Genomic DNA, 12,687 nt, shown 5'->3' with positions numbered 1-12,687 from the left:
GAGAATGATCCGTCACACCTCCTGTGCTGTCATTTACAGTTGAGAGATTCAAGTGTCTCCTGGATAGGTGACAATTCCGAGGAGGGAACGAGATGGCAAAGAAGCTGCTCATCATCGACACGGACTGCGGCATAGATGACGCCCAGGCTATCATGCTGGCCTTGGCGGCGCCGAACGTCAGCGTGCTGGCGGTCACCTGCGTGTTTGGGAACGCGTCGGTGGATAATGTTTGCCAGAATGTTTTAAAAGTGCTCTACGTGTGTGAACGGGAGCAGGTTGGTGTGCTTACATAGCGGTCTTCGTGTAATAAACGATCTAATTTATCAACTACAACTAAATATGCATATTCATATTGGAAGTATTCAGTTTGGTCAAAGTTATCATTGCAACAATTGTCTTTGAACGCCTCATGTCATTAAATGATCCCGCGTAGAACTTACTTGCCACCACAGATCCCAGTGTTCCGAGGTTCTGCCGGGTCGCTGGTTGGTACCAGTGACACCTTCAGCGACCACTTCGGGACGGATGGCCTCGGAGACATCCCGGAGGACAAAGACCCACAGTGGGAGAGGAAGATCCAGAGAGAACATGCGGTGACTGCTATGATCAGACTGGTCACAGAGAACCAGAACCAGGTCGGATGCTCGCCTTTGTGCCACGTGACGTTATAATTGTCAAATTAAAAGCATGGCACCGCCACGCACAGGTGAGCCTGGTGGCCCTTGGACCTCTCACCAATCTGGCCCTGGCTGTCAAAGTGGATCCAAGTTTCCCTAACAAGCTCAAAGAACTTCACATCATGGGCGGCAACATAGAAGGTAAAAAAAAAACAGTCAATATTGCATCTCTGTTCTATGATTGTGTTATTATGGTTCTGCTTCGGGTGGCGTGGTGAGTCCATTTGGGCTTATGTGTAGGTTACCACATATGGTTCCTTTACTACATACAGTAGTTAATTGGTTCCAGGCCCGACCGCGATAGGGGAATATCCGTGAAGTAGGATTCCTTATTTCTAAATGGAATATTTTTGTAGTGAGAGTACATCTGAATATGCTTTTTAAGATTATTAGAGCCCTCTTGACATGAAATAACACTGCTATGGTCACCTTTACACTCCTATTACCCAGCATAGTAGACATAATAAGAGTAAATAAGACACTGTATCAAAAAATGGAACAATCAGCAGAGAAAAAAGTTGTAACCCAGCAAGAAAAAGTTGTAATTTTACGAGAATAACGTCATACTGTTATGAGGAAAAATAACGTCGTTCTTGTCACAAGTGGGAGTCGCCACTTGTAAAAAGGGGCGGAACCCAACGCAAGGAGTCAGACCAAAAATAGAAACAAAAGGTATTTAATAACATAAAGTGTCCCGAGCGGGAAAAGTACAACACAGGGGAAAGTCACAAACCAAAAGTAGAAAAACACAAAACGCTGCCAGCAGAAGGCTGACAGGAATAACTAGAATGCAACTAAGAAATACTGCAGGCAAACCTGAGCTGGAACAATAACTAGTGTAACAGGAAGTAGTACTGAGCAGAGGGACAAGGGTGAGCCAGAAAGCGGGGAACAGGTAGCAAGGAGTACAATCTGGCACTGGTCCTGAGTTGCTGCTGAGTATATGAAGGTAGTCTGATGAGATTGCCTGCAGGTGTGTGCTGGGGACTCCACCCACACCGGCTGAAGCTGCACAGAAAGCATACACACAGCAGGCGGCAGCAGAGCGACAAACACCATCGTAACAGTATTCCCCCCTCTTATAAGGCGTCTCCTGACGGCCTACCTGGTTTGCTAGGGTGGAGACGGTGGAAGTCGCTAATGAGTGAAGGGTCGAGGATACAGGAGCGGGAGACCCAGGAACGTTCCTCCGGACCGTATCCCTCCCAGTCGACCAAATACTGGAACCCTCTACCCCTCTTCCGGGAGTCCAAAAGAGCCTTCACAGTATATGCTGGCTGGCCATTGATCATACGCGGCAGGGGCGGCGCCTCGGCCGGCGGGCACAGCTGGCTGGAGGAAACTGGTTTGATACAGGAGACGTGAAAGACTGGATGTACCTTGAGGGAGGGCGGAAGCTTGAGCTTGACGGAGGAGGGGTTGATGATGGCGGCAATAGGAAAAGGTCCCACAAACTTTGGAGCCAGTTTCCTGCTGGTTCCTGCTAGTGGCAGATCCTTGGCCGATAGCCAAACCTCCTGGCCCACCTGGTAGTCTGGTGCCGGAACCCTATGGCGATCTGCCAGGCGTTGGTTGCGTGCGGCTGTCCGTTTGAGTGCTGCCAAGGTCTCCCGCCAGACCCTTCGGGCGCGACGCAGGTGGGCTTGAACGGACGGAACTGCAACATCCGACTCCTGTGCAGGGAATAGCGGAGGCTGGTAACCGTAACCAACTTTAAACGGTGACATACCTGTGGCTGAGCATATGAGGGTGTTGTGGGCATATTCAACCCAGGGGAGGTGGGAGGACCATGATGCCGGGTGCTGGTGGCAAACACATCGTAACGCCGCTCCCAGGTCCTGGTTGGCCCGCTCTGTCTGGCCGTTTGTCTGAGGGTGATGTCCCGAGGAAAGGCTGACAGATGCTCCCAAGGTCCTGCAAAAGGCCTTCCACACTCGGGACGTGAATTGGGGACCCCTGTCGGAGACAATGTCAAGTGGTATGCCATGAAGACGAAATACATGTCTCACCAATAGGTGCGCTGTTTCGAGGGACGAAGTGTACCATCTTAGAGAAACGGTCAACAATGCTCAAAACGACGGTCTTGCCTCGGGAGGCAGGTAGTCCAGTGACAAAGTCCAGACCGATGTGGGACCAAGGGCGGGATGGGATGGGTAATGGCTGAAGGAGTCCGGCCGGAGCACGGTGGAGAGTCTTGCTTCTGGCACAGACAGAGCAGGCCGCAACGAATCCCTTTATGTCAGCGGCCATGGATGGCCACCAGAACCTCTGCGCCACCGCGGCTTGTGTGCGACTGACCCCAGGATGGCATGTCATCTTTGACGAGTGTCCCCACTGTATGACATCCGACCTAAGATCCTGGGGAACGAATAGTCTTCCCGGTGGGCATCCTTGAGGTCGTTCCGTACCGCTGGTAGCCTCCGAAACCCTTTTCTCCACCTCCCACTGGACTGCCCCCACCACCCGAGCCACAGGTATTATAGTCTCTGGTGCAGCCTCCTCCTCCGTGGTCCCAAAAGTCCTGGACAGCGCGTCGGGCTTAATATTGCGGGAACCGGGTCTGTAGGTAATGGAGAAGTCGAATCTGGTGAGAAAGAGGGACCACCGGGCCTGACGGGCATTGAGTCTTTGAGCAGTTCTAATGTAAGCGAGGTTCTTGTGATCGGTTATGACCATGAACGGAAGAGCTGCGCCTTCCAACCAATGACGCCACTCCCGCAGCGCGAGAACGATGGCCAGCAGCTCTCCATTTCCCACATCATAATTACCCTCTGCTTTCGTGAGGCGACGCGAGAAGAATGCACACGGGTGGAGCTTCTGGTCGACTGGGGACCGCTGCGACAGGACGGCTCCCACTCCCGTATCCGATGCGTCGACCTCAACAAGGAACTGTAAAGCAGGATCAGGGTAAATTAACACCGGTGCAGTAGTAAAAAATCTCTTAAGTTGAGTAAACGCCTCCTCCGCCTTGGGGTTCCATACAAATGGTACTTTGGAAGATGTAAGCATGGTCAGGGGTTCGACTTTGCTGCTAAAGTTACGAATAAATCGTCTGTAAAAATTTGCAAAGCCCAGAAACCTCTGCAAATGCTTCCTTGTTGTCGGAGTCGGCCATTCGACCACCGCCTGGATCTTAGCGGGATCGGCACGTATCTGACCCTTCTCCACAATATACCCCAGGAAGGACACGGAGGTGGTGTGAAATTCGCATTTCTCTGCCTTGACATATAACCGGTTCTCTAGAAGTCGCTGGAGGACGAGCCGGACGTGACGGGTATGTTCCTGTAGGTTCCTAGAGAAAATGAGAATGTCATCCAGATAGACAAAGCAAATACGATTAATCATGTCTCTTAGCACATCGTTAATTAAGTTTTGAAAAACCACCGGGGCGTTAGTAAGTCCAAATGGCATCACCAAATACTCGAAGTGCCCCATAGGTGTATTGAAGGCTGTCTTCCACTCATCTCCCCTCTTTATGCGTACCAAGTGATATGCGTTCCGTAAATCTAATTTGGAGAATATTTGCGCGGAATGCAAAGCGGAGAAGGCGGAGTCCATAAGTGGGAGAGAATACCGGTTGCGGAGAGTGATACTGTTGAGCCCCCTATAGTCGATACAAGGCCTAAGTGACATCCTTCTTAGCTACAAAGAAAAATCCCGCCCCCAACGGGGAAGATGACGGGCGGATAAATCCGGAAGCAAGCGAGGAGGAAATATAGTCCTTGAGGGCTTGCAGTTCAGGAGCCGAAACATTATATAATTTGGCATTGGGCAGGCTAGCATCAGGTAGCAGCTCAATCGCACAGTCGTAAGGACGATGCGGGGGAAGAGTTTGAGCGCTGTCTTTACTAAACACCTGCTTAAGGTCATGATAGATCTTGGGTACCCCAGCTAGCTCAATCCTCTCCTCAACAACGTGGGCAACGGGGGTCTCGGTGACAGCAGAGCGCAAACAGTTGGCGTGACAAAAGGGGCTCCAGTTATTAATACACATTCTGTTCCAATCAATCGAAGGGTTGTGTAATTTTAGCCACGTGAGACCAAGAACAACCGGGGTGGAACGAGACGGAATTAAATAGAAACGGATACTCTCAAAATGATTACCCGACAACCGGAGTGATAGGGGTTCGGTCTGGTGAGACACCGCCGCCAAGAGACGCCCATCCAAGGATTGTACCTCCTTAGGGGAAGGTAGTTCAACTAGCTTCAGATTGCAAGACTTAGCAAATTTAGGGTCCAAAAAACAGTCATCAGAACCAGAGTCAATGAGTGCAGTCACTTGGATATTATTCCCCCCTCCCATGATAGTTCCATGGACCTGTAGTCTGTGTGGGGGTGTGCAAGACTGAAAAGGGGTGGCATTGGTCTTATACTCACAATCCCTGAGCGCAGGGCGATCCCCAACCCTGGGTTGATCGATCCCTGATACCGATGTGAGACTCTCGGCCGATCCCAAGATCGATCCCCGCCTCTGTCCAGGTCTAGCAGGGCATCGTTGGAGCCGGTGATCCGGATCGCCGCAATACAGGCATAATTCCATCTTGAGGCGGCGGGTCCTTTCGGCTTGCGTAAGACGGCGAGCTCCCAGCTGCATTGGGGTCTCTGTGGGTGTCGAGTCGGTCTCCATCGGCAGGTACCGGGCGGGTCTCCTCTCCATCGGCGGGGTTGATACGGGTCGCGGAGTAGACGGACGGGTATCGATCCTCCTCTCTTCCGCGTGCTCCCTTGCTCGGTCCCTAATGCGATTGTCCAATCTAATAGCTAGATCTATGAGTTCGTCCAATGACACAGAGTAGTCCTTGGCCACTAATTCGTCCTTTATGCGAGGATTTAGAGCCCTACGAAAAATGTCCCGAAGAACGGCAGTATCGGTGTAGCCGCTCTCGACAGCCATGACGCGGAAGTCAATAGCGAAATCCGCCACCGTACGTCCCCTCTGTTTCAGTTCTAGTAGCCGACCCCCGGCCTCTCTACCATGCACCGGGTGGTGAAATACTCGTCTCATTTCTGCCAGAAATGTCTGCATAGAAGTGCGCGTGGCAGGAACTGACTTGCCAATGGCCATAGCCCATGTAGCTGCTCTGCCGGTAAGTAAGCGCATAATAAAGGCTATACGTGCTGGGTCCGAGCCGTAAGTAGTTGGCTGTTGATCAAACACCAGCGAACATTGGTGCAAAAACTGTTCACAGGACTGTGACTCACCCGAAAAACGAGGAGGGTGAGGAATACTAGGTTCCCGTCCTGAGTTAGTAATCAGTGTCGATAATGAGGCAGGAGTGGAGGTAATCACTGCAGCTGTGCCTGCCTCGTCCTCCTGCAGCAGGTGTGCACATACCCTTGCTAAACGTTGGTCCATGCTGTCGACCGCTAGGGTGAGTGCGGAAACAGTGTCCGTGAGGTCACGCAGCCTCTTCTCATGGTCGCTGACCAGCTGGCCGTGATGAGACAGGGCGCTGCGGAAGTGGTCCACTCCTGCGGGCTCCATTGTGGCCAGATTGTTCTGTCACAAGTGGGAGTCGCCACTTGTAAAAAGGGGCGGAACCCAACGCAAGGAGTCAGACCAAAAATAGAAACAAAAGGTATTTAATAACATAAAGTGTCCCGAGCGGGAAAAGTACAACACAGGGGAAAGTCACAAACCAAAAGTAGAAAAACACAAAACGCTGCCAGCAGAAGGCTGACAGGAATAACTAGAATGCAACTAAGAAATACTGCAGGCAAACCTGAGCTGGAACAATAACTAGTGTAACAGGAAGTAGTACTGAGCAGAGGGACAAGGGTGAGCCAGAAAGCGGGGAACAGGTAGCAAGGAGTACAATCTGGCACTGGTCCTGAGTTGCTGCTGAGTATATGAAGGTAATCTGATGAGATTGCCTGCAGGTGTGTGCTGGGGACTCCACCCACACCGGCTGAAGCTGCACAGAAAGCATACACACAGCAGGCGGCAGCAGAGCGACAAACACCATCGTAACAGTTCTAGTAGCATAAAGTTGAAATATGAAAAGACATTATTTTTTTAAAAGTCGTAATATTATGAAGAACAAACAAAATAAATAAAGTTGTAATTTTGGAAAATTAGGTTGCACAAAAAGTTATGAGAATAAAGTCAAAATGTTCTGGAAATAAAATCTAAATTTATAAGAAGAAAGTTGAAATAGTTGTAAAATAAAAAAAAAACAAAAGAAATTAAAAAGCAGCTGTAATTTTACAAGAATAAATTCGAAATATAAAGAGAAAGCTAAAAAGAAATTATAACAAGAAAAAGTCACAATTCCATGAGAATAAACTCATAATATTATGAGGAAAATAATGTCATTTTTAGTAGCATAGAGTTGAAATATGTTAAGTTGTAATATTATGAGAGACAAAAAAAACAAAATAAAGTCGTCAATTTTGGAAAAATTAGGTTCGAGAAAAAGTTTAATATTGTGGGAATAAAGTCAAAATATTATGGGAATGAAGTCATAATTATGGGAAGAAGAAAAGAAAAGAAGAAGAAAATAATAGGAAAATGAAAAAAAAACAACAGCAGGAAAAAAATAGCTGTAATTTTACAAGAAAAAAGTCAAAATATTAAGATAAAAAATGTTGTATTCTAACGAGAAAAAAAGTTGCAATTTTACGAGAATAAGCTTGTAATATCATGAGGAAAAATAATGTCATTTTAGTCGCATAGAGTTGAAATATTACAGAAAAACCAAGCAACATTATGAGAACAAAACAAAACACAAGCTGTAATTTCTAGAAAATTAGGTTGCGGAAAATGTTACAATGCTATGAGAATAAAGTCAAAATATTATGGGAATAAAGTCATACTGTTACAAGAAGACAATTTATGAAGATTATTTAAGAAGAAAATTGACATATTTGGAAAATGAAAAGAAAAACAACCGCAAAAATGGGAAAACAAGAGCAAAGAGTGAAGTTGATACTAATACTAGTCGATACTGATTGGCTGTTTCACACATATTACAAAGCTGAGATGCAGTTTTTTGGTGAAATATATAACTTAGCATATTTACAAAATATCAAAGTTGCATCCTTTCATTTTTCACTATGTAGCCCACACTGGAAAAAGGTTTGGACATCCCTAATGGAAAGCAACAAATATGTTTTCCCCCACATCCTCGGAGAGTTCTTTGCCACAAGGTGCCATGTTGAACTTCCAGTGAGCAGCATGAGAGTGTGAGAGCAATAACACCAAATTTAACACAACCGCTCCCCATTAACACCTGATGCCTTCAAACACTGACGAGTCACATGACCCCGGGGATGAAAAATGGCTAATTGGGCACAATTAGTAGAGTTTAACAGAAGATTGGACTGACTTTTGTTGTACGTATGGTAGAATGAATCACCACTGAACAAAAATGTCTTGCAAACAAGGCCACAAATGAAGATAAAGGAAGTAAACACGTACGTAAATATGAAGAATGCATTGGAGTATTACACGTCATGAATGTTGGAGACTGTTCTGAGGGAAGATATCTGATTGGCCACGTCACTGATACAGTATGTGGTCGAAGCCTGATATAAATGAATGTACAATAAATTCGGGACCAAGCTGTGTCTGAGCACAATATAATATTAGAATATTAGAATATTAGAATATAATATTCCAACACCAGTGCTTCGGATAACAATGTGTTGACTTACTTATGAGGGGCCAGGAAATGTACTTTGTTATCCAATGTTTCTTTCAACTTTTTCCACCAAGGGCCACATATGACAAGCATAGCAACACGTTTAATAAGGTCCTCATCTATCGCCTGCTCCGGAGTCGATAAATGCCACAATGTATCTGAGCGTACCTGCTATACCTGGGATACTACTAGTTTCAACCTTTTACCTCATAATTATGACTTTCCCGTCTCATAATCATGACTTTTTATATCATAATGTCAACTTTTTATCTCATAATTATGACTTTCCTATCTCATAGTTTCGACCTTTTACCTCATAATTATGACTTTTATCTCACAGTTTCGACTTTTTATCTCATAATTATTGCATTCCTATCTCATAATTATGTGTCATAATTTTGACTTTTTATCTCAGGATTTTTAATCTCGTAATTGTGATGTTTTATCTCATGATTTTTTTATCCCATAATTTTGACTTTTTATCCAATAATTATGACTTTCCTACCTAATTATGGTTTTTATCTCATAGTTCCGACCTTTTATCTCATAATTATGACTTTCCTATCTCATAATTATGAATTTTATGTCATAATTATGACTTTTCTACCTAATTATGGTTTTTATCTCATAGTTCTGACTTTTATCTCACAGTTTCGACTTTTTATCTCATAATTATTGCATTCCTATCTCATAATTATGTGTCATAATTTTGACTTTTTATCTCAGGATTTTTAATCTCGTAATTGTGACGTTTTATCTCATGATTTTTTTATCCCATAATTTTGACTTTTTATCCAATAATTATGACTTTCCTACCTAATTATGGTTTTTATCTCATAGTTCCGACTTTTTAGCTCATAATTTCAACCTTTTATCTCATAATTATGACTTTCCTATCTCATAATTATGAATTTTATGTCATAATTATGACTTTCCTATCTCATAATTATGAATTTTATGTCATAATTATGACTTTTCTACCTAATTATGGTTTTTATCTCATAGTTCTGACTTTTTATCTCATAATTTCAACTTTTTATCTCATAATTATGACTTTCATATCTCATAATTATGATTTTTTATGTCATAATTATGACTTTCCTACCTTATTATGACTATTATCTCATAGTTCTGACTTTTTATCTCATAATTTCAACCTTTTACCTCATAATTAGGACTTTTTATCTCATGATTGTGGCATTCCTATCTCAAAATTATGACTTTGTCTCATAATTTTTATGAGACTTTTTATGTCAGGATTTTTTAGCTCGTAATTTCGACATTTTATCTCATAATTTGGACTTTCTTATCCCATAATTATAACTTTTTATCTCGTAATTTTGATGTTTTATCTCATGACTTTTTATCCCATAATTTGGAGATTTATCTCGTAATTCTGACTGTTTATGTCATAATTATGACTTTTTATATCATAATTATGACTTCTCATAATTTCGACTTTTTATCTCATACTTTGAGTTTTTGTCTTATAATTATGACTTTCTCATAATTATGACTATCTCATAGTTTGGAGTTTTTATCTGACAATTATGAGTTTTTATCTCATAATTATGACTTACCATTGGGATATTTCTTTCTTTCAGTGGTGGAAATGAGCTTCCATAATTCATGTCATTTTTTAATTTATTTTATTTATTTATTTTTATTCTATTCACAAATGAAATTAAAGCAATTTTTCATGTTTAATCTATTGCTGACAAAATTCAGTCAAGAGGTTCCAAAACCATGCTGTTGTGCAGGGAAAGGTAACTTGTTGCCGTGCGCAGAGTTCAACTTTGCAAAGGATCCGGAGTCTGCTTACATCGTTCTGGAGGAGTTCCTCTGCCCGACCCACCTGGCATCATGGGAATATTCCTGCCAAAACGCTCTGACGTGGGTAAGAAGGACCGCGCGCTGATGAAACAAGCCTCATTCTTGGGAGTTCCTGATGAGTTGTGTTGGTGTTGATCCATCCCCTCCCGCTCAGGAGTTCTTCGAGGGGCTCGTCAATCAGGACTCTCCGGCCGCCCGCTTCATGAAGACCATCACCTCCAGGTGCTGGGCCTACTCCAGAGAGGTCTTGAGGAATAAGCGGGACGTCTACTTCGGGCCGGGCTTCGTCTCTTTTGACTCGTACGCCATGGCGGCCTGCGTGGACGCCAGTGTGGTCACGGAGAGCATCGTGTGTCCCGTGCGCGTGGAGCTGCAGGGCGCCATGTGTCGCGGCATGATGGCGCTGGACCTCTCCGACACGCTGAAGAAGAAGCACCGCGTGACCGTGTTCACCAAGTGTGACACGGCCAAGATGGCCCGGCTGCTCATGGCGTCGCTCGGGCAGCCCCGTATGAAGCAGTGACGCAGGAAAGGGATGAAAAACCAATCATTCAAATCATATCAAATGTACACCTGCTTCATTGCCTCTCTTCAATTAAACATATTTCCAAATTCAGTGTTTCCCATACATGATTTATCTGTGGTGCCCATTATAAACCCATTATGATGGGACCTTCTGTGACTGGCGCTTGTCGTTCCAACGCCATACAGTGAGTGGATGGCATCCTAACGTCTTCAGCGTATCCAGACGTATGATAATTCTCATTTGTACAATCATTTCACCCTCTGTACGATCAGTCATTTTTAAAAATCCTGCCAAGTACCCAAGAAAATGTGGCCCCTTTGATAACATGGCAATTGGCATGTGCCTCTGCCCGTGGCAGCTTTTTTCCAACAGTACTGTTAATTTAAGGGTGTCCAACGTGTGGCCTGGAGGACATTTGTGGCCGGTGGCAGGCTTTTTTTCTTTTATTGGCCCTCGACACTTTCTAAAAAAATGTTAAAAATAAATCAAGAAAAATTAAACAGCAAAAATGGGAAAAACAGCAGTAATTTGGACTTTGGTCAACAGCACATTTAAAAGAAAAAAACAAACAAAAAACTATAAACTGCAAAAATGGGAAAAAAAATTGTCATAACTTTACGAGGAAAAAGTTGCGATATTATGTGGGAAAACATGGAACAGAGGTGAACCTTTCCAGGAGTGGCCGGCCAACCAAAATGACCCCAAGAGCACGGCGACGACTCATCCAAAAGGTCACAAAAGACCCCACATCATCATCCCTTAAGGTCAACGTTCATGACTCACTATAAGACAGACACTGGGCAAAAACTGCCTGCATGGCAGAGTTCCAAGATGAAAACCACTGCTGAACAAAAAGAATAATACTCTGTGGTCTGACGAGACAAATACTGAACTTTTTGGAAGGTGGGTGTCCCATGACATCTGGCATAAAAGTAACTCTGCATTTCAGAAAAAGAACATCATACCAACAGTAAAATATGGTGGTGGCAGTGTAATGGTCTGGCGCTGTTTTGCTGCTTCAGGACCTGGAAGACTTGCTGTGATAAATGGACGCACAAATTCTGTTGTCTACCACAAAATCCTCAAGGAGAATGTCCGCCATCTGTTGGTGACCTCAAGCTGAGGTTCTGCTGCAGGACAATGATCCAAAACACACCAGCAAGTCCACCTCTGAATGGCTGAAGAAAAATAAAATGAAGACTTTGGAGTGGCCTAGTCAAGTCCTGACCTGAATCCTATTGAGATGCTGTGGCATGACCTTAAAAAGGTGCTTCATGCTGGAAAACCCTCCAATGTGGCTGAATTACAACAATTCTGCAAAGATGAGTGGGCCAAAATTCCTCCACAGCGCTGTAAGAGACTCATTGCAAGTTATCACAAACGCTTGATTGCAGTTGTTGCTGCTAAGGGTGGACCAACCAGTTACTTGTAGGTTTAGGGGGCAATCACTTTTTCACACTGGGACATGTAGATTTGCATTTTTTCTCTCCCTGAATAATAAAACGTTTCATTTAAAAACTGCATTTTGTGTTCAGTTGTGTTGCACTTTAAATTCGTCTGATGATCTTAAACATTTACATGTTACAAACATGCAAAAAAATAAGAACCCGGGAAGGGGGCAAACATCTCAAAAAAAGTTTCATAAAATGAAAGCTGTTTCAATTTCTGCACCCCCCCCCTGTAATTGTGACTTCATTCCCATATATTATTTTTTTCTCTTTACATGACAACTTTTTTTCAAGACTTAAATTTTCAACTTTATGCTACTAAAATGTTATTTTTCCTCATATTACATTATTCTCCTAAAATACATTTCTCATTTTCGTTTTCCCGTTTATATTTTTAGAATGTGCCACGGGCCACAAAAAAAAACCCCAGGCCCCACTTTGCACACACCTGCTCTGACATGAAAGCACGTACCTTCTCAACAAGCAGCCCTCTATTGCAATGATGCAAATTAGATGTCGCCTGCGCCATATATAGATTGCAGTCCTGTGGCAGATAGTTT

At 44.1% G+C, this 12,687-nt stretch overlaps 1 protein-coding gene across 1 annotated transcript; it reads left to right on the top strand.

Annotated features, from left to right (window-relative positions):
- The first annotated feature begins 73 nt into the window (after positions 1–73).
- Positions 74–12,566, top strand: si:ch211-201h21.5 (uncharacterized protein LOC555526 homolog). Its single transcript, XM_054788563.1, has 5 exons — positions 74–275; positions 453–635; positions 707–818; positions 10,081–10,217; positions 10,308–12,566. The coding sequence occupies exons 1-5, from the start codon at positions 93–95 to the stop codon at positions 10,674–10,676; spliced, it is 984 nt and encodes a 327-aa protein (XP_054644538.1). The 5' UTR covers positions 74–92; the 3' UTR covers positions 10,677–12,566.
- The last annotated feature ends 121 nt before the right edge of the window (positions 12,567–12,687 follow it).

Source organism: Dunckerocampus dactyliophorus, chromosome 10 (genome assembly GCF_027744805.1).
Source record: "Dunckerocampus dactyliophorus isolate RoL2022-P2 chromosome 10, RoL_Ddac_1.1, whole genome shotgun sequence".
In the NCBI taxonomy this organism is placed as follows: Eukaryota; Metazoa; Chordata; class Actinopteri; order Syngnathiformes; family Syngnathidae; genus Dunckerocampus; species Dunckerocampus dactyliophorus.
This window is presented reverse-complemented; position numbering and strand designations above follow the sequence as displayed.